Here is a 22,747-nt window from a genome sequence, read left to right on the forward strand (position 1 = left end):
TTCGGCAATAGGCGTCTAAGTCAGGTTTACTGGGTCTTCTGGTCTCAGTTAAAAAGCTGGTACAACGGGAGATCCTGACAGCACTTGCAGCATGTTTTCCTCTCCGGTTATACTGCTTCAGCCTGAACCAGTGTCCTCTGTGTCTGGGGCACAACTGGACTCTAGCTTGTCTGTGTCGGATCCTTCCTTTCTCCTGCATTCGCTCAGGTGGGGCTAAATGAAATTCTCCAGTAGCTCCTTGGCAAGAAGTGTTAACATTTTTGAGCACTCCCTTACCTGACTGTTTCCATTCTCCCTTCATACTTGATTGATATCTTGGCTGGTAATGAACTTTTAGTTGGAAATAATTTTTCTTCTCTCTTTCTCTCCCAACCTGTAGCACCTACATCTTGATGCTAGTGTTTAATCAATATAATTTTTGATAAATATGAATGTAATATGATGTATCTTAGTGTGGGTCTGTTTTCATCCACTAAATTTAGTTGTTGGACCATTTTAATCTTGAAACACAAGAACTACTTTGGAGAAATTTTCTTGAAATATTTTGTCATTTTTTTAAAACATTTTACTAGGGGCTCATACAACTCTTATCACAATCCATACATATACATACATCAGTTGTATAAAGCACATCTGTACATTCTTTGCCCTCATCATTTTCAAAGCATTTGCTCTCCACTTAAGCCCTTAGCATCACAGGTCATGTTTTTCTTATCTGAAAAATCTGTTTAGATGGAAACTTTTTATCCTGCTCTTAAAATTTTCTCATCTGTGTTGTCTCTTTATTTTTTTTTTTGCTTTATATACTATTAGATTTTAATTTACTTCCTGACTCTTCTGTTTGAATTTTTCTATTTCTGTTGTCATATTCTTTTTTAACTTTTTGAAACTTCTTTATTTTCTGGATGTTTCTTACGGTAGCACACTAGTTTTATTTCATAGATACAGTATGTTATCTTTATTGTGTATTGAGGTTATACTGATTTTAAGTTTTCTCATCCTGTGTAGATTGTTTCTACCAAGCTACCTTTACCTGCTCTGTGTATGTGATCCATGTTAAAGGTGTGTCGTAATCCTTGATTGTTTGCTTATGATGATGAATACTTGCCACCCACTGCCAGTGAGTCAATTCTGACTCATAGTGATGCTTTAGAGCAGATGGAGCTGCCCCCTTGGGATTTTGAAATTTTAAACTTCTGTAGGCTCAGATAGCATCTTATCTCTCCCTCTGAGAGACTGGTGGGTTTGAACTGCTGACCCTTTTAGCTCCATGTGTAACCTGCGACACCACCAGTACACTTTTGATGGATAATTGCATGAAAAAGCTGATTGACAGCTGAGATATGGATGAGGCTTGCCAGTTATGTGTCTGTATATATAGTGATCTGGCCCGGCTGTCTCATATCCATATCTTTACACCTGCCTTGACTTGGTGAGATTCTTCCGAGAAGAGTGTTTCAGTCTCCCAGCTTGAAGAAAGGACCGGGTTGCCAGTCTTCTCAGGTCCTCTACAATTAGCATATGGTCACGGGGTCCAGTTTCTATCGTGACATCCACATCTTAAGTTGTGCCTGGTATCTCCAGTTGGCCATAAGGAACAGGAAAAAGCCTCAGGCTTCTGGCAGAGTATGGAAGGAGCACTGGCCAGCAGCATCCAGTGGGAGGGCTTACTTTCCCTGAGGCTCTACTGATCTGGTTCTCATCTGTTTCTTTTCTTTTTTCTTTTTTTTGTCACTGGCTTGGGATCGGCTTTCTTGGGTCAGCTAAGTCAGTAATCGTTGCCCATCAGCGTTCTAGCTTTCACAGTTCTATGGCTGTTGTCTTCCCTTCCCCCTGGCATTAGCAGTGTATGGCTTTAAAAAAAACCCGGAATGGAGTTTCAGGAGGGAGCAGCCTGAGCTGCTGTCTTCACCCAGAAATGATCATAGGTTTTTCACAGCCTAAGAACACGAGCAGTGCTGTGTGGAAGAGTGGCCCTTTGTGGTGCCCAGCCACCTCTGTGCTGAGTGCTCACGGGTGCTAAAACTGCTCTTCTCATTCCTCCTCACTGCCTTGGGTACGACGTGCTGGCATCGATGCAAGTGTACATGCGAGGAGACCATAGCTAAGGGGGCTTGAAGCTAGAACAGTGCTTGGCACATAGCAGCTGCTTCATGAGGCATGGAATGCTGCATGGATGTGTTCAGCTGGGAAGTCCCTGAGCGCAGGAGTGAGCCCTGATCCGTGCTGTCTCCAGAACCCATGCTTTGGTCCACCTCAGAGGCTAGTGCTGGAAGGTGACCTTGGTACTTGGAGCTCTTCTGATAAGGCCTGCTCTCAATCATCGTCATGTCTTTGCTTTCCCAGTGCTGCCTGCCCCTGAGCTCCCTTTAATCTCGGGGTTGAAGGCTGTGACCCTGAAGCCAGTTTCTCTGAACTGGGGGGTAGGGCATTTACTGAGCCAGCTCAGAGGGTGCAAGGATGACTAAGGGGGGGTCCCTGCTTAGAAACCTGGGTACAGATGGCTTCAGTGAGTGACTGGAATTTTGCCACTACTGAATCTTCTCTTGGACTCTATAGGAATCATTTGCATTTAGATGGCAATCAATAATTCATTTCTATGTTTTTCAACTTATCACAAAAAATTATAAACATACTGAAAAATGGGGATACAACAAGAGTCAGCATCATTAACACTTTGCCTTTCTATCTCTCTTCTTGCCTCTTTGATAGTATCGACTCTAATGCTATGTATGTGAGCATGCGTCCTCCAAAATAAGAGCATCTTCTGATGAGAGCAAATTCTACCAGTCACATCTAGTTATGTCCCAACTGTGGTCAGGTTTCACCCATTGTCCAAGGCTGCCTTTTAAAATAGTAGCTGCTATTTTTAAAATTAAAAAATTGATAAAGATTTATATATTTCTGGTTTGCTAATAGAATGGTTTTAAACCCAAACCCAACAGTTCATTAATTTCGACACACGCAGTTTGGTGATGTTGGTTACATTGACGTGTACAACCATTCTCCCTGTCCCTTTCCAAAGAGAAGTGTGTTTTCGACCTAGGTTAAATTAATGGTGGAGTCTTTCGGGTTTATCCAGTGCAGTCCTTCAATGCATCATCATCATCATCACCTATCCCATCTCCTCCCTGTGTATCACGTTTCCATTCCTCCTCTCCTAGCTTTCTGAACTTTGTCCTGGAGTCAGTGCTGTGCTGGGATCTTAATGGTTGGCAAACATGAGGGTGAGTTCAGTTCTGTACCTGAAGGGTGGTGACTAAGGCTATACGCTTGTGAGGCCCGTTTGTTTCTGTCTGACCAGTAAGCGTGGTCGCCTATGATTTTGAGTTACGTTCTACATTTTCCTCCCACTCTATCCAGGATCGTTTAATGCGATCCCTTCTGAGCAGTTGGTACTGGGAGCCAGGCACCTCGGCATCCTTGGCCCAGCGTTGTGGAGATGGATGTTTGTGTGGGCCGTTGGACTCTTTCCGTGTGTCTTTTGATTTTCATCACTGTTCTGTCTCTGGACAGGGCGAGATCAATAGTTGCACCTTAGATGGCTGCTTATGAGCTTTTAAGTACCCAGTACAGTAGGGAACATCATCTTTGTGAACTATGCTATGCCAATTGACTTTGGTGCTCTCTGAGATTAGATTATGGTACTTGTCCCGAGGCCCAGCAACTCTTTCCCTCGAGGCATTTGTTTATGTTTAAGAAATTTTCATAAATGTGTGTTTTACCATAATTTTCATAAATGTGTGTTTTATGGATGTATTTGCAGCAAACAAGGGTAAATACACATCCCCTCTGTAAATCAATGTGTATTCATGAATGTATGTCTACCTCCCACACCTGTTCAGCCTACACGTCTGTCCAAGCATCTACTGCTACATCACCTCTAGGCAGTACCTGGTGGTGGCGTAGGGGTCACACAGTGAGCTCCTGCTCTGCAGGAGAAAGCTGAGACTTCCTACTCCATAAACAGCTGCAGTCTCCGGACCCAAAGCAGCAGTCCATCCCGTCTCCGAGTCGGAATTGACTCGCTGGCATTGAGTCTGTGTAGTCTGTGCATGTGTTCTCCTCTGTTGACTCTTAACTCTCGCAAACCTCCCAGTGTCTTCCCCGCTTCCATTAGTTGTTGTCAGCCTCCTCCATGCTGTCTATTGCTGCCCCCTGACCCAAGTGAACATTGGGCTACCCAGCCCGTGACTCCCCTCCGTTGCTTCCCCACCAGGGAGAAATCTTGTGAAGGTTTTGGTTAATATTGCTATTGCTCCCTCATTGGTGAGATGGTGAATTTTAGCAGTGGAAGAAGGGCCTTTGAGGTGATTTGGTTCAGTGGTCCCCAAGCCCCTTAAGGGTGTATGAGATTGCAATGAGCTTAACGTACAGTGCCCTTTGATCTAGCTTTACCATGGATCCCCAGAAACAAACGTGATTGAAAGAGCAGTTTTAGTGGCGGCTACTACTGCTGCTGCTCACTGCCGTTGAGTGGATTCCAACTCATCGCAGCACTCTCTTTTGCTGTTGTTGTTAGGTGCCAGTGACTGTGTTCTGACTCAGAGCGAAGCAGCGCCCAGCTTGCCCTGGGCTGACAGTAGTTGTTAAGTTTGAGCCAGTTGTTCAGCCACTGTGTGAATTCATTGTGAAGGGTCTTCCTCTTTTTTGCTGCCCTTCTACTGTTCCAAGCACGCTGTCCTTCTCCAGGGACTGGTCTCTCCTGATGACATGTCCGGAGTTAGTTCATGGAGGAAGTCTCGCCCTCCTTGCCTCTAAGGAGCGTTCTGACTATACTTCCTTGAAGACAGATCTTCTGGCCGTCTATGGCACTGTCAGTGTTTGCCAGCACCACGATTCATCCTTTTCGATGGCCGACTTTCAGAGGCTTATTTTAGTAGCAGTTTCCCAAAAAGGCCTGTCCTGCGTGTCTTGTACCCACTTTGCGATGATGACTCTGTGTGACCATGAGTCGACCACCATGTTGCTAGATAATTAAGCCCCAGAACCCATCCTGTAACCCTTTAAAACCTGCAGTTACGTACATAATTCTAAGCCGCCTCCCTCGCCCCTCCCCCTCCCACCTGTGACTGAGGAAGGGACCTGGCAACAGTCATGTCTTGTGATGCTTTTCTTGGTCCTGCCCCAGTGTCCGAGGCTGTAACAGTGGGCTCCCACATAAGAGCTCTTGGGAGGATGGCCCAGGACCAGGTGGTAGTATGTTCTGTTGTACACCAGGTTGCTGTGATTCGGAGCCTGACAACGACAACCACTGTCATATCTAATGAACACCGTGACTCCTGGTGGAGTCTGTCCCTGTGCGCAGGTGCTGATGGTCTCCCTCCAATGATGGTCACTTTTTGTCTTTGTCCTTTCAATAATCTCTGTATTGAGTCTGAGCACTTTCTCCCTAACACACGAGGTTCAAACTAGGTTTCTTGGCATTCCTCCTGACAGCAATGTGAGCTCTCTCCACTCTTAACCTCCGACAGTCTCCTCCCCGACAGCAGCCCAAAGGGTCGTTCAGACTGTACACCACACCATAGCACTCTGCTCACAGTCTTCCCAGGGCTCCCTCTTTTTTAAAATCATTTTATTGGGGGCTCATACAACTCTTATCACAATCCATATATCCATCCATGTGTCAAGCACATTTGTACATTCCTTGCCCTCATCATTCTCAAAACATTTGCTCTCCACTTAAGCCCCTGGCATAATAGCTCCTCATTTCTCCCACTCCTTCCCCACTGCCCCCTCATGAACCCTTGATAATTTATAAATTATTATTTTTGTCATATCTTACACTGTCTGACATCTCCCTTCACCTACTTTTCTTTTGTTCCCCCCCCCCCCCCAGGAGGTTATATGTAGATCCTTGTAATCGGTTCCCCCTTTCCACCCCACCCTCCCTCCACTCTCACCACTGGTCCTGAAGGGATCATCGCCCTGGATTCCCTGCGTTTCCAGTTCCTATCTCTACCAGTGTACATCCTCTGGTCTAGCCATGGCTCCCTCTTTCATTCAGTAAAAACCAAGGTCTCTAAAGCCTGTGAGGTTTTATAATCTGTTCTTCCCTCTTGGCTCAGTTTGCAGCGAAACAAAGGACAGGTCTCTAAGAGGAACGGTAGCACCCATATGGTATGTACACTTTAGAATAAGTAGTCATTTGAGACCAAAAGGCAGCATTTACTTAGGAGATGTTCAGAAGGGCTAGGAGAGCAGACAAATGGAAAGAGGAAACACAGGGAGGAAGTGGGATACATTATGGTGCTTTGTAGGGATTGCAGGGGATAAATTGAAACAATGTATGAGTTGTTGATGTTGAATGTTTTTTACAAAAGGGATCTGCTCTGTTAATTCACCATTAAAAAATATCTGTTATTACCCTTGCTACTGTTCTTGGAAGGGGGTAGACAAAAAGATTAGAAGCTCAAAATTGTGTTAAGGCATTTGTTAAAGAATAGAGACTTACTTACTGGACTGGAGGGGAGATGCACAGGGGACAGATGGACTACACCACCCATGCCATAGGCAGCAGGATCTTGTTGCGCTTACAAAATAAAGAGTTTTTGTAGGGCTGTTATTTTAGCCAAGAATTGGTATGTTTTGGGGGGGGCAAAGTTTCTGGTTTGGACTGTTTGTGCAATCATATAGTTTCACAAGCTCTTTCTTGGCCCAATTTTTCCAGCGTTGTGCCAAGATGGAGTCTAAAAATCCAAAAGGGCATCTGGGATACTTAGCAGAATTGTTTGGGCATGTGTCCAACTTTTTTATTCTTAGTTCGAATCCTGAGTTGTGTTGGGACTGCCATTTTAAGTTACTTGGTCACCAGGGTTCTTACTGTGCATGTCTCTTAAACCAGTTGAACCTGTTCTTTTAGAAGGAGCAAGTTTGTGATCTGAAAGACTACTGAGGCATGGGCTTGTTTCCTGAGTTATTTTACAGTGTCACTTGGTCTACCTGCTCCTGTTAGTGCGTGTTATTCTCCCCTCAAGGCATTGGTTCTGCAATTTGTGATTTCTCCATGTATTGCCTGCTTCCTTGATTAATTTAATTTTGCAGCCCTTATTTTCCTCTGTACGTTGTTTCCAACACCACCTCTCTGATCTCATTTTCCTCTCCTTTTTCTGCTCCCTCAGCCACTGGGACTCCTCAAATCCCCAGAACCACCTTAGGGCTTTTGCCCCAGTTGTTCTTTTTGTCTGAAATGCACTTCCCCTAGATCTACCTTCAAGCCTTCACTCAGGTGTCACCTTCTCGATGAACCCTACCTGGAGCACCAGCTGTGCTGGTGGAGTGGGGGTGGGTGGAGGAAGTAGTGGGTTATGTATTTGGGCTGCTAGCAGCAGGTCAGCAATTCAAAACCACCAGCCCTCCCCATGGGAGAAAGATGAGGCTTCCACCAAGATTTACTTTCTCTGAAACCCTCCGGGACTGTTCTGCTCTGTCTTACAGGGTCGCGTGAGTCTGAATCGACTCACTTACAGTGAGTTTGGTTGATGATTGTCATCTGTGGCACTGGACTGCGAACGGAAAGGCCACTGCCCCACACCCTGACGCACAACTTTGCTGTTTTAGAAATGTATGTCCCCTATTATTCATTAATTTGGTTTTAGATCTCTTGTTGGAAATTGATGGTGCTTATCAAGTTTTGTGCCCATCCCGAAGAAAGGTGTTTGAACAGAATGTGGACATTCCTGAACACTAGCCTTAATATCCCCTGCAAATACAATGTTGTTGAGGATTCAAAACCAGTTGCAGCCACTGGGAACCGTCAGACTCAAGCTGGGCTCAGAAGAGTGCGTGGAATGAGGAATATTATTGCTGATGTCAGATGGAGCTTAGTTGAAAGCAGAAATTAGAAAAAAGATGCTTACCTGTGTTGCAGTGACTGCAAAGGCGTGCAGATCATAACAAATTATAGATGCCATTGCAAAGCATAGGAATTCCAGAAAGTTATACTTATGAGGAACCTGAACATAGACCATGAGGCAGTCATTTGACCAGAACCAAGGGATAGTGTGTGCTTCAAAATCAGGAAAGTTGTGCGTCAGGGTGTTGTAGTCTTTTATTATATTCATTCTGTATGCTGAGCAAATAACCAGAGAAGCTAGACTGCATGAGGAATGTGGCATCAGCTTGGAGGAAGATTCATGAACAACTTGTGTCGGATATGCAGATGACACAACATGGCTGGCCCAAAGTAAAGAGGACGGGAAACACTGAAGCCCAAATCCTCACAACTGCACAAATAAGCAATATCATGATCAATGAAGAAGAGGTGGGAGCCGTTAAGGATTTCATTTCATTTTACTTATATCTACAATCAACACCCATGGAAAGCTGCAGTCAAGAAATCAAACTGTGGGCAAATCTGCATAAGCCCTCCCTTTTTTCTTTAAATCATTTTATTGGGGGCTCGAACAACTCTTATCACAATCCATACATAACATCCATTGTATGTCAAGCACATTTGTTGCCTCATCATTCCCAAAACATTTGCTTTCTACTTGAGCCCTTGGTATCCGCTCATTTCCTCACTCCCTCCCTGCTCCCCCCGCCCTCATTAACCCTTGATGATTGATAAATTATTATTATTTTGTCATATCTTTCACTGTCCAATGTCTCCCTTCACTTTCTTTTCTGTTGTCCATCCCCCAAGGAGGAAGTTATATGTAGATCCTTGTAATCGCTTCCTCCTCTCTACCCCACCTTCTTTCCACCCTCGCAGTATCACCACTCTCATCACTGGTCCTGAAGGGATTCTCTGTCCTGGATTCCCTGTGTTTCCAGTTCCTATGTGTACCAGTGTACATCCTCTGGTCTAGCCGGATTTGTAAGGTAGAATTGGGATCATGATAGTGGGGGGGGGGGAAGCATTTAAGAACTAGGGGAAAGGAAAGTTATATGTTTCATTGCTACATTGCCTGTTTAATAGGACAAAGTGTTCTTATACTGAGGGGGTACTTGAGTGGAGGCCCAATGACACAGAATCTTTTTAAAGTGTTAGAAATTGAAGATGTTACTTAGAGGACTAACGTGTGCCTGTCTTAAACCATGGTATTTTCAATCACTGAAGCCCAAAGAATTGTTGCATTTGAATCATGGTATTGGCAAAGAACGAATGACTCTGTCTTGGAAGAAGTATAGCCTGAATGTTTCTCAGAAGTGAGGATGGTGAGGCTTGGTGCCATATACTTAGGATATGTCGGAAGGAGCCAGCCCTTCCAGAAAGACATCATGCTTGGCAAAGTGTGGAGGGGCAGCGAACAAGAGGAAGCCCCCTAGTAAGATGGAGTTCAGTGACTGACAAAGTAAGCTCAAGCAAAGCAGGGATTGTGAGGATGATGGCGGTGGGCCAGCCAGCACCTTCTGTTGTGCTCAGGGTCACTGAGGGAGAAGCGACTTCTCAGCACCTAGCGGCCCCCATCCCATTTCGGTGTAGCAGTTATCTGTGACTTACAATTCAGACGGCAAATAAGCATTCCCTGAGATTGAATATGTCAACTGTCTTTACAAAAAGTACTAAAATCTCTCAATAATTCATGTTGTTAGATTTTAAGGCCTATAAAATATTCAGTAGGTGCCTAGAAATCAGGTTTATAGCGCACCCAAGAAGAAAAACTATTCTGCAGACTCTTGGCAAGGTTTAAACCACCAGTAATCACCAAAGGTCATTGTCAGTCTCCTTGGACTGCTTGCTTCAGTTTTCAAATGAGCACTGTGTTCCTGTGAATTATTTCCTCTTTTGTCTTAGTCTTGATTTTTTTTGAGGGGGAGGGGTTTCCACAGGCAGGGGAACAGTAACTAGATTCTTTCCATAGAATGTCAATGAGCGACTTGCTGTGAGACTGGGTGACAGTGGCCAGCAGTGTAGCGTAGTGGCCGTGGGCACAGACTTTGGAATCCAACTTGCTCTGCCGTGGAGATGTTGGCATTCTCTTCTGTTCGCTGCCTGACCTTGGTCAAGTTAACTATTCTCTCAATCTGTGAGCCACACGGGGAGCTTTGTGAAGATTGAATAGCCCGGTCTATAAATAACTTAAACACCACCAAACAAAAACTCATCACTACTGAGCTGACTCCAACTCACAGTGGCCCCAAGGCTGTAATCTTTACAAGCAAGCACCCTGCCAAACCTGTCCCTTGAAGCTGTTCACAGCTGGCTTTGACCTGTTGGCCTTTTGGTTCCTAGCTGAGTGCATAACCGCTGTGCCACCAGGTCCTCTTGTAAAGAGCTTAAAACCTAGCGAGTCATTGGGGAGTGGATTCCAATTCAAAGTGACTCTTTAGGGCAGGACAGAACTAAGACTCTACAATCCTTAAAGAAGCATGTAGGCACATCTTTCTCTGGTGGATTGACTGGTAGTTTTAAACTACCAACCTGTTGGCTAGCGCCTGAGCATCTTCAGCCACTGCCCAAATTTACCCACAGCTTCACACTTAGAAAATACCCTGTTATTAATAGCTAATGGTAATATTAGGGGAGATGTAGACTTTTATTTTTTTTTGCTTTGAATTCATTTATTTTTCCTTGGCTCTGTAGATTTAATATATAAAGGAGGGTTCTAAACAGACTAGAAGAATCAGCAAGTACATGGTGTTAATTGTTTTTAAAACAAAACAAAAACAATTTTGTATTTAAAAAAATGTAATTCATGCTCACCCCAGCAAACTTCGAAAATATAAAGCAAAAATCAAAACAAGCATGTGTTCCTGCCACCCACATATCTTACGAAAGTGATGGTGTTTGTCTTTCAATATTTTTATGTATGTGCATGTTTATGTAGATAGATACAGCTAGTTCTTTAACCTGCTTTTTCACTTATTAGTCTTTACAAGGTGTTCTGGCGACAACCGTGGGCACGCACTGAGCTGTTTACTCCAGGGTCAGCAGTTCAACCCACCTGCAGCTCCAGGGAAGCAGGATAAGGCTATTGACGGCTGTAGTGGTCTGAAATCTCGGAAACCCAAAGGACCAGTTCTACCCTGACCTGTGGGGTCATTATGAGTTGAACTTGACTCCACAGCAGTATCGTCACTACATTTACTCATGCCATGAAATCTTTCTCAAAAATAGACTTTAAAATATCCATTAAGCAACTCTTTTACTTAAACATTTACTAATCTGTTAGACCTTGAGATTTAGCTTTAGTACTCTTTGTCATATCAATTTTCAGAGGCCTTATACCCTGTATTAAATATTGTGTCTTTTAAGTTTCTACTTTCAGTCAGGGAGACAATGTCAGTATTTTCATTTGGGTTCTAAAATTCATTGCATTGACCGCACTTACAGATGCTGCTGCTGATTATGGGGTTTATTAGAGAAGTTAGCTTCAGGTGAGAGATGCTTTGGAGACAGCTATTCAGGGATCCTGCCCACAGGAAGGTGTCACTGCCCCTCAGTTTCACATTTTTCACCACATCAAAGATCTGCTACTAGGTATGGCTGCCATGTGTCTGTCTCCCCTCCTCACAGCACCTTCCTACAGAATCAGAGCCTCTTTTCAGATTTACTACCACTGATTGATTAGTAAGCAAGTGCAAGTGTGCTTACTGGGTAATACATTGCTTCCTGCTGGCCACGAATTTGGAGATTTTCTTTACACTCGCAGCATGCCAGTCCTGAGCTTAGGAGTTCCCTGCCTCCCTCACTTTGGCCCTGCTGGCTCCCACTACTCCTGTGGGTTTGATCCTGTGCTGGAATGACGCAGCACACAGGAAGTCTTTGTCGAGCTCGAGCGACGGTTTCATAGAGGGAAAGGGTAGATGAAGGATCCCCTGGGCAGAGCCAACCTCTCATGGTGCCACCCTCTCAGGAGTCCCTGGTGAATGGTTAAACTCCTGCCTGGTAACCGAAAGAAAGGTTGGCTCTCTGAACTGATCAATAGGTGCCTTGCAATGTGCTTCTGATAAGTCAGATTTGGAACAACCTTACTGAATGTAGTTCTACTCTGGGACGCGTGGGTTTCATGATTTGGAATCAGCTCCATAGCACGAGGTTTGGTTTTGGTTTTGACTCTCTTTTACCAACCCAGGAAGCTCATGGTGTGTCGGGGTCCAGAGCTTTTATAGGATATTACTCTGGAATGCAAATTCAAGCTCTCCTCGGTGAGGCTCTTGATTTCTTGAGGTTTCATGTGATGGGTCTGCCAGCTCCAACTCCCGAGCCCCCTTATTGCCTCACCTAATCTGCAGGGCATGGCCCGAGTTCTGATTGAAGACACAGATTCTAAGATTTTTTAAAAAGTGCCTCAGGAATACAGGGCAAAGACAAGAATCCTTAGGTAAAGTTCATGTAAATTCCCCATTCTTTTTCTTAGATTTTCATTTTGTTTGTAGGGGACACCGTTTAATGAAAAATCCGCACGTAAAGGGTAAACATGGCAGGCTTCCTAGATAATTTCCGTTGGCCGGAGTGTGAGTGTGTTGACTGGAGCGAGAGGAGGAACACAGTGGCTTCTGTGGTCGCGGGCATATTGGTAAGTGAGAAAATCTGCCATGTCATTGACCTTGGAAACCATTGATCCCTTTGACCTTTCCAGATGGATTTCCTTCACTGTTGTTTTATACAAATAATTATCAGAGTTCTAGATAGTGTTACTACACAGAACAAGGGAGCCCTCCGTTATGTGGCTTTGATAATACAGTGATTATAGATCTTTTATAATATGCATATGTCACAAAGTCTCAGAATGGAAAGTAACCAAACATGACCACATGACTCATTTCAAGATGTAAAGACAGCATTAAAAACCTTGGGCAGCTGCTAAGGCATTAATTAGCAGCTGCCCTGGCGAAGGGGTCCCATCTCCAGTTCCCAGACTGCAGCGTTGAGATGGGGACGGGTGGGAGGAAGTAGAGATTTTTGGAAGAAACTTCATTTTCTTTCCATTGTTTTCTCTTGAACCTTTTTTCTTGAAACAAGCATATAAACAAAAGTTGGAAGAATGGTGTAAAGGTTCTTTCTATTCCTCTTACTTTTATTTATCATCCAGCTTCTAAATATACCAAATCATGACCAATTTTTCCTTTGTTACAGTTATCAACCACTTCACTCCTCACTACATTATTTGAAACACATTTCAGTGTCTTTCTTGTATTAAAAAAAGTGTATTGTGATAGCATATAAAATAAAGAATTTTGCATGCCATAGTTAGTTGATATTCACAATATTATTTGACCACCCATCATCACTGCTAATGCTGCTTTAGTTCCTGTTTGAAGGGTATAGTTCAACACCTAAAGTCCAACCGAAAAAAGCACCCCTGATGGCGTCGTGAGCTCTGACCACCGAGTCCCTGGGTGCGCACCCTGGCTGCTCCATTCAGATGAAGCCCCAACAACAACTAAAGATGACTGTGTAACATCTGCATGTAGGATGCTCAGATGTTTACACATTTTCCTCTTTCTTTATAGTTATCTTGCCTGCACCTAATTTGACAATAACATTCTTTGGCAATAACATGTAAAGTTCATTCAGCTTATTTTATGTAGAAACATTACTTTTACACACAGAATGTTGAATCAGCTACGTAACGGTCAAATTTCATAATGAATACAAACTATAACATGTTAAAATAGCATAGTTGACTCATGGCAAGTAGATAACTCATTTGTGGAAGCAAAAATGCTTGGGCATATTAAAGCGAAACCTGCTAGTCATCAACCGGAGCCCTAGTGGCATAATGGTTACGCATTGGGCTGTTGACCACAGGTCGGCAGTTCAAAATTTCCAGCCGCTGCCTGGAGAAAGATGAGGCTTTCTACTCCCATATATCGTTACAGACCCAGAAACCGACAGGGCTGTTGTGCTCTGTTCTACAGGGCCACTATGAGTCAGAATTGATTCGATGGCAGCGAGTTTGAGTGTTTTGACTAGCCATCTGCACTTGGCTTAGCCTGGCCCAGTCCGAATGTCCTCTGGAGAGATCAGAAAGACAGGCCTTAATCAGGGAGGTGGTGAAGCGGAGAGTCGTTAAAAGAGCACCTTTGGCTCTCTATGATGATGGTGGGAAAGAAGCAGAGAATTCATACTCAAATAATAATACCATTTTAATCTTGATCGAGAGCAGGACTTCAGAACCTGACACAGACTTAGTTAACTGTATTCCTCTCGTCTGCTATAGCGCAAACGGGAGATTCTTTTTATATTTCAGGGTTCAACAGTCAAGAAGAAATATTTTCTCAAATTTATGTGCTAGAGGAAAAAGGGCAGTTCAGGATCAAGCGGGTGTGCTCGCATTCTAAGTGCCTTGGGCTATTTCTCAAGTTCTTTACAGGTTGGTGGATAATGATTGATGCAGCCGTGGTGTATCCTAAGCCAGAGCAGTTGAACCATGCCTTTCACACATGTGGTGTGTTTTCCACATTGGCTTTCTTCATGTAAGTATGAAGGTAATCCTCAAATCAAGATTGTCTTTCTAAAAAATCATTCCCTTCAAGTTCAGTGCTATATATTGGATAACTATTAAGTTTAATGCGTAGATTTTCCTTTAAGATGATAACTATGTTAGGGTTAGGGTATAAAAGAAAAACTTTTAAAAAAAGATAACTATGCCTGTATACCTTCATTTTATTAAGATTTTTTATTAAGAGTGAATGTTGGATTTAGTCAAATATCATTGAACACTTATGAAGATTATCATGTGGTTTTTCTTTTTTGTTGGTGTCAGTCTGGTAAATTACCATATTTTATCTGTTTCAATGTAGACCTGAAAAAATTGAATGCCTTTGAAGTCAGGCTCTTAAAATGATAAATGATGGTGATTTTCTTGTCAGATAAAAGATAACGGTATGTCTTAAAATTGATGGCTGTGCTCGATGTCTAGTTTTCTAATCTGACATTGTTGAACACCCACCTTTAGCCGTCAGTTTGAGATTCAACAAGGACCAGCTCTCACAGTGATCAGGAGTTTGAGAGAAAGATACGAGCTAAGATAGAGAGACAGGCGAGCGTGGGCCTTCTGGGGGCACGAAGAGCATGGACACTCCAAGGCCCAAACATTAGTCAAGGCAGGTTTCTACACAGTTGTCACATGGTGACAAGTTGCCTCACAAAGGGATTGTTGACGATTTCTTAGAGGGCAAACAGAAGCAAGATAATCTTTCACTAGTTAGACCATGGTTTGGAGGAGAGAGTAACTGACACTGGAAGAATACTGTGTTCCAGCCGTTTCCCAGGCAACAGTAGAGCAGTCTTTTTTTTTTTTTTTGAGAGCAAGCATTTACCTTATCTTCGTTGAAGGGTCAGACTTTCAGAGTTTCAGCTCCCTGGGAAGAGCTGACAGCTTTTTCCCATGGCCCTGCTTGAACTGTGGAATTTGGCAACACAGCCCTGTCTTATCTGAGAAAGGAAAATGAGTTACAGACCGCCCCGGAAGTGCACTCCGTCACTCAGCCGCCTGGGTGTTCTGAGCAACAGGATGCCTCAAAGACAGTGTGCCCCCACGCACGGGGATATTGTTTTTTCTTTGATGGGCGACTGACGGGCTTTGCTTGCTAATATTTGGCAGGAGGGGAGGATTGGCCTCAGCATCCACCAAAGAGGTTTGTCTGCGACATTTCTGTCATTACATTTTCTAGTTTATCAGTCTGCTCACTTCACGAAGGCAGGGATGTCTTTAACGATTAGAAATACGTTCAATAAGCACTTTAAGATTATATCATTTTCTTTCATTGTTAGGAGTTTGCAAAATAATTTATAATATAGAAAATAGAGCTATATAGATCCATTCAGACCGCTAAGAAAAGGCATTTTTTGCTTCTAATTCACGAGTCCTGCTCTAACAGATAAGAGAAGCTGAATAAAGTAGACCATAATACATATAGGCCAGGTTTCCTCTGAGTGTGAGAAATGGAATAGGGGAAATTTTCAGACTCCTCATCCAAAGCAAAACTGTTTAACTCTTGATTGCCATGAGAAACTTAAAATTGTATAGCCAACTTTAATTTATTCATATGTAAAGGTAAAGTAGGCAAAGAGATAATAAAATTGGCCCCCCTTTAATGATCTCTGGGAGCAGATCATTGATCTCTTAAAATAAGTGTTGGTTTTCCCAGTGTATGTTAAGAAAATTAGGCAAATGTGATATTTCTATCCACTCGGTTATTAGTTAAATTAGAAGATGATATTTATTCATGTAAGTGCTTTATTAGGAAATTATCTATTTTCCCTTTTAACATCTATATACCTTTCAACAGTATAACTAGGTGACTTTGTTTTGTTCTAGGATAAATGCTGTGTCCAATGCTCAAGTGAGAGGTGACAGCTATGAAAGTGGCTGTTTAGGAAGAACAGGTAAAGCCCCCTGGAGGTGCTAACAGATGCAGGCAAAAGAAGGGTGTATTAGCAGGGTAAGGGTGGGAGGGGAAACTGTATGAATCATTGTTCAGGTCTGACAAATGATTATATGAACTATTTATATTAACTTAGGAAAGGTATCATATGTTATTTAAGTGCTTTTCTATTAAAAAGTTGGTTACTGCCAGAAGTTACTATTTCTGTGATCCTTTGCTGTCCATATTATATAGATGGTGTTAACTGCTCATGCTTGCCCTCTGACTAAGGACAAGCCTGTGCACAACAGGATCAGATTCATAGGGTTTCATTGGCTGATTTTTACACCCCCCTCTGCCCCCCAGAAGTAGATTGCTAGGGTTTTCCTCTTAGTCGGTCTTAATATGGAAGCTCTGCGGGAACCTGGTCAGCATCTGAGCAACACTGACGAACGCCTTCACTGATGGCCAGGTGGTGAATGCATATGAAGTGCATTGGCGGGGAAGCACACCTCGTCTCCCCTCACAGAAAGTGAGAATTTTGCCACTGAACTGCTACTGTCCTCTGTATTTTATAAACCTAATGTTACCATTCAGAATCAGTGGGTCTGAGAGTCTGGGTAGTGGACTGGTCCCCTCGTATATTAGGTTAATGGTGGTTCTAGTGTTATATATTCCTGAGACATTACAGGTCTACAAAAATGAGCAAAATCATAAAGCCTCTTTCTCCACAGGCGCTCGAGTTTGGCTTTTCATTGGTTTCATGTTGATGTTTGGGTCACTTATTGCTTCCATGTGGATTCTTTTTGGTGCATATGTTACCCAAAGTAAGTATTGATTCTAACTTCATTTCATAGGAGGGATTCAGAGAGGCCTTTTTTTTTTAAAGATCATTTTATTGTGGGGGGGGAATCTTAAAGCTCATCAGTTGTATTAAGCATATTTGTACATATATTGCCATCATTATTTTCTAAACATCTGTGCTCTATTTGAGCCCATGATATCAGCTCCTCTTTTTACTCTCCCTCCCCACTCCCACCCTCGTTACCCCTTAATAAATAATAAATTATTATTTCATCTCTTACACCGACTGCTGTTTCCCCTCCCCCACAGTTTCTTCCCTCCTCCTTTCCCCACTTTCCCCCCTACTTTCCTGGTATTGCTACTCCCTTTTCTGTTCCTGAGGGGTTTATCAGATATGACCTTGATATTTTCCTTAGTGTGTGAATGATTGAATTATTTAGTTAATTTGGAATTAATCTATTGAAGATACAGAAGTTCTTCAGTAAGAGCCTTTATTTACTTATTGTGTATCTGTTGTTGAAACTGCGTGGGTCATAGGACGCAGTAGAGTGGCTCTGGTTCACAGAGAAGCCGCGGGTGACAGTGCATCACCCTCCACCATTTATAGAGTTTTCACTTCCGCCTTTAGCTTGGACAGCTAGGCTCTTACAATAGAGATCTGTTTCTTGGGAGTTGCAAAAGTAAAAGTGAGAAACCAGTGCAGGTCCACAGATGCTAATCCCTAAGGCTCTGAAAGTCTCCTTTTCTCTTAACCAATTTGGCAGCAGATTGACCTGAACTACACAGGGTTAGAGAAAGGAAGAGGCTTTCTGCTCCCCAAAAAAGCCAGTCTTGGAAACTGACGGGGCAGTTCTACCGTGCCCTATAGAGTCGGTATCAACTCAATGCCAGTGAGTTTGCACAGGGTTAATTTTGGTCTTTATTCCATGTAGTGTATAAATATTCAGATGTTTCATTGAAAGAATGGTGACTAATTGTGAAATGCTGGCTCAAATCCAGCTGGGGTGCTGTGTATAATATTTCTCTGTTTTACCATTCTAAAATCTGAAAAACCCTCAGTTCCAAAATCCTTGCTCCAAGGATATTTCAAATAAGGGGTTGTGGACCTCAGAAGGCATATTGAAGCAGCTTGTGAAACTTTGTAGAGTTTCTATAGCATTGCTTGTTATATATGGGTTTTTAAAAAATCGAATATGACTTTACTTCATAGGGCATTTCTAACGCATTTCTAATCCTTTTAAAGCTTTTTGGAACAGTTAATAACCATAATGGCAATTAACGTTATTTAGCACTTAGGGGTCAGTTATTGCTGCAACCACTGTACATAATCACTTAATTTTCAGGCCCTATGGACATTCTAATACTCATTTTATAGACGACAAAAATAAGTATATGAAGTTAAATAATTTTCATATTTAGTCACTGGTGACGTTAAGATCCAAACCCAGAGGGGTCTGGCTCAAAGCTGTAGCTCTTAACTACTATCTTGTTTGATATATATCAAAACATAAAAGTCGAACCAGTTTTTTAATCAACTTGTGTGCTTTCAGAAAAGGTCATTATCGAGAATAAATGTAAATAGCTCCACAAAGATACTAACCATTCCCACCTGGATAGATCCCATGCAAAGCATGTTGTGAATTGTAATGAACCATTTTTATAGCTGTTGGATTTGTAGAATTTGCAAAAGTAAAACTCCCTAATTAATGAGAGAAAATACCACAGGGTTTAAATAAGCAGGACTTGAATCTGTATTTTTCTAGCATCCATGCTTCTGTATGGGACAAGCTGTATGCCTGATACAGCTCCCAACGTGGTTCTGATGCAGTAAACACCTTAGCAGTTCCTTTAAACAAAAACAAAGCCTAGTACATCACTCCTTTTATCCAGAATGAAGTAACCCTATCTCAAAAAAAATTTTTTTTACCCCAAACCAATAGCTGGATTTCCTTGGTATTCATGAAACCAGTGTGAAAGATTAAAGTAAATGGTTTTTTTGAGCATGGATGTACTTGGAACTTTTAGAAAAGCACATTTTCGTGACACTAAATCAATAGGCAACAATCTTTATTTTTCCTGGGATATCTCTTTTTATTATTTTGGAAGAATCAGATTGGATTTTCTTACTTTGAACTCATGGATTTCTTAGTTACTGGCCAACACCAGTGTTTTTCAGTCTCCCAAAGCAGTGCTCTTAGGTTGGTGCTGGCTCGCGGCGGCCACAGGGCTTCCACGGCCTAACTCACGTGGACACTTGCCCACAGCAGTGGCGGGTGGGCTCAGACCACTGACCTGCAGTCAGCAGCTGAGGACTCCACAACCAGGCCTCCTCCTGTCACAGACAGCATGCCAGTATAATGGACCCCCAGACTCTCCTATTGTCAGGACCTTTTTTCTTTAGGTTTACCTTTTGTAATCTAACCTGTTTTCCTCTCTGTGTGTAGATACAGATGTTTATCCAGGACTAGCTGTGTTTTTCCAAAATGCACTGATATTTTTTAGGTAAGTTGGCTACTTGCTCAATTGTATCAGTGACACTGATAGATGTGCTATTTTTATTTTAAGAGTAGCATCTACATGGACCACTTAAAAAGCCCCCGAGATTGGTTAGAACAGTGGTTCTCAACCTTCCTAATGCTGTGACCCTTTAATACAGTTCCTCATGTTGTGGTGACCCCCAACCATAAAATTATTTTTGTTGCTACTTCATAACTGTAATTTTGCTACTGTTATGAATCGGGTGACCCCTGTGAAAGGGTCGTTTGACTCCCCAAAGGGGTCGTGACCCACAGGTTGAGAAGTGCTGGGCTAGAATGAGTAGCGTTGCTTTTAAAAGGTGAAAATCCCACTGTTGTTGAAGAGCATCGTAGGGTAATTGCTGAAGTAGGGGTCCTGTTATGTGCCAGAACCTCTGCGGCATGCTTTCCAGATGCTGCCTCATTACGACTTCTCAGGGAAGATAGATCAAGTGAGGGGTAGGGACGTGAGGCTCAGAATCCCCTTAAGGGTCCCTGCTAATAAATGCAGAGCTGGCATTTGACTATTGCTTCCATAACCCGTGCTTAAAAAGTCTCAGATATATTTATTAATTGATAACACTTATTAATTATGAAAGGAAACATCAGAGGCAGGCTGGCTATGAGGCCCCCTGTGAGCTTCCTTTGTGCTGGGCCTGTTTCAGTACTGGGGTGCAGTATGGCCTCTCCTCTTTTTCCTTTGCAGACTCAGTTCTAGACCTTCGCATTTTTCTCTTTCTAGGTGAACACCTTTGTGTTCAGAGCTTTAATCATTGCCTGTCTACCAATGAGTTGAGAATTCTATCTTCAGGTCTAAACCGTGTTTCCAGATCCTTACTAAACCTTTTGCTTTGGCTGATTGACATTTCCAGTTCAGCACAACCTTCCTGCTGACAGCTCAACTCATGATTCCAGAGTGCCCCATCTCTCCAACCCCACCTTTGCTGAGATAACTCTCTTCGATCCTGGCTCAGGCGCTCCTTCCTCGGACCATCTTTGTTGGCCTCTCTAACTGGCTTCCGTCTGCATGTGCCACTCTCAGGCTCCCGTGCTCCATTACTCTGATGCCCAGACACACTCCCAGTTCTGAGCCACATGTGTGGGGCACGGCCAGTACTCGGGTGCAATGATGATCTGCTGAGGAGCAAAAGAGGCAGCATGAGCTAGGTTGAATATATGTATGTTACACGGAGAAATTCTTTCGACTTTTTGAATATTTGAAAATTTTCATAATAAAAGGCTGAGAAATGCAACCAGGAACGTAAACCAGTACAAAAAAGGTGTCATTACCTTTGCTGCTCTCCCTGTGCTGATGAGGGCAAAGACCAGGGGGATCGGAAGTAGGTCGTTAGTTTGTCTATTGAGACCAGGAAGAGAGGGTTATGGAACTTCTTACTGGACCACATTTACATTCCTATTCTAGCTCTGGTCTTGATTTGCACAAACAAATTAGGTAATTGCTTAGGGGTGGGGGGTCAGGCATGAATTTCAGCATGGTCTGGCAGAACCTAAAGGTGCAAAATGGCCCCTGTACCTGCCGCTGTGAGAAGTGTCCCTTTTCCTTCTGGGTTCTGTAATGACCTTGCAGGCTCTGTGGTCGAGGGCTTACCTAACCTGAGCCAGCTAGGCTGACGACTGCTTTTCAAAATAGGCGAATTGAGGCCAGCAGCTGCATTATGGTTCAATTTTAGAAATTCAGACAAAGGAATCAGTGAACTTGTCACCATGTATTAGGAAATGAGTTCTTTGTCGCTGGTTCCACATGTTGTTTTCTCATGATTCGTTCATGTCTCCTTTTAGCACTCTGATCTACAAATTTGGAAGAACTGAGGAGCTATGGACCTGAGATCACTCCCGCCACCACAGTTCCTTTTGTTATGTTCCATTTTTAGATACGTTTTTATCTCTATATATAATTTACACATCGCCAAATGGAATAGATTGTCCATTACGTGTCTTTGCTCCTGTACATTTTTATGCTGTGAGTTTTTAAAGAGTTTCATGAAATTTCTGTTCCTTTATTTTTCACTGAGTAGACTGTTAATATGTACATAACATAGGATTATATGTATGGAATGATGAGTATCAGTTTTTTATTCCTGAAGACTAAATGCGTGATCTCTTCCCGATGTCCATCATGTCACTTTACGGTTAACGTGTCAGTATGTTTAATTTGTGAAAAAATACAGTTTCATGGACCTGAAGTAAGCACTGAGCCACTTAGAAAGGTGTTTCAGCAAGCTGTAATTTATTTTGACTTAAAAAAGATTTTTTTAAAGGAAAAAAATAAGTTCTTGTACTAAAGAAGTGGACTTTTCTAAGAAGAATTTTTTAAATGCCTGAAGGGCTAGTTTGAAAGCCTCCTTTGGAAACGACTCCCCTGCTAAGGCTGCTTGGGAAGGGGCAGCTCATGATCAAATACACTGAATTTTGTAAGGTTAATGGAGAAAGACTGCCAGGCAGCTGGGTGGCAACGTGTTTCTTATAAAAGCAGCTTAGATTCCCGTCTACTGGGGTTAAACTGTGACAGCCTACCATTATCCACATTTTAAAATTCAATTACCAAGCAAGTTTGAGGGAACCATAGTTTTAAAAGCATGAGCCATATAACAAAAGGGGGGATAATTAGTTTGAAGACAAAAGTACTTCCTCCCTAAGGGAATTATTACGACCTAGTGAAAAATTAGGCATTTTATTCACTTAGCTACCAGACTGCAAGTCTCTTTGCTCTCGCCCTCACGCTTTGGATGAAATGTTCCTGCAAAATAATATCTTCAACTTGAATGTTAGTGCTACAATCAAATACTTCTTTACTGAGTTTCAAATACTGTATTTTGCTATGTGCACTCCTATGAGAGATTTCAGGGTGTTCGTTGGGTCTTTAAGGCCATTTTTGCTTTCATTGGTTTTGTAAGGTTTGTGTTGCGCTTTCTACTCCAGAAGATTTTCTAGAGCCTTGTTACAAGACAGGATGGCATCAATGGGATTACAGTGTAGTTTTTCATGCAGGCCTTGCTCTGCTCAACTTCTCGCTTCTGAAGAGGCTTGCCGGGCACAGAGTATGAAGCAGGTTGTGGAACGCTGTGCCATTGTCTAGCGACCATCTTGTCTAATCCCTGCTTCGTTGTGGTTTTCTTCAAAATGTCAGTAAACTGTCTTTCTGCCAA

General features: G+C 42.7%; 1 protein-coding gene across 3 annotated transcripts in view; it reads left to right on the forward strand.

Moving 5' to 3' along the window:
• Positions 1-22,747, forward strand: part of TMEM50B (transmembrane protein 50B) — a 29,412-nt gene extending 6,665 nt beyond the window's left edge. For 2 of the 3 annotated variants that reach the window (XM_075542353.1, XM_075542356.1), the window contains exons 2-7: positions 12,325-12,464; positions 14,255-14,367; positions 16,215-16,282; positions 16,995-17,087; positions 19,509-19,566; positions 21,381-22,747. In XM_075542353.1, coding sequence (XP_075398468.1) covers positions 12,366-12,464; positions 14,255-14,367; positions 16,215-16,282; positions 16,995-17,087; positions 19,509-19,566; positions 21,381-21,426 — 477 coding nt within the window. In that variant the 5' untranslated portion in view covers positions 12,325-12,365 and the 3' untranslated portion in view covers positions 21,427-22,747. Of the gene's footprint in view, positions 1-7,542; positions 7,565-12,324; positions 12,465-14,254; positions 14,368-16,214; positions 16,283-16,994; positions 17,088-19,508; positions 19,567-21,380 lie in introns of those variants that run through there. The other variant, XM_075542354.1, reaches the window with a different exon arrangement.

The sequence above is a fragment of the Tenrec ecaudatus genome, chromosome 2 (assembly GCF_050624435.1).
Source record: "Tenrec ecaudatus isolate mTenEca1 chromosome 2, mTenEca1.hap1, whole genome shotgun sequence".
Taxonomy (NCBI): Eukaryota; Metazoa; Chordata; class Mammalia; order Afrosoricida; family Tenrecidae; genus Tenrec; species Tenrec ecaudatus.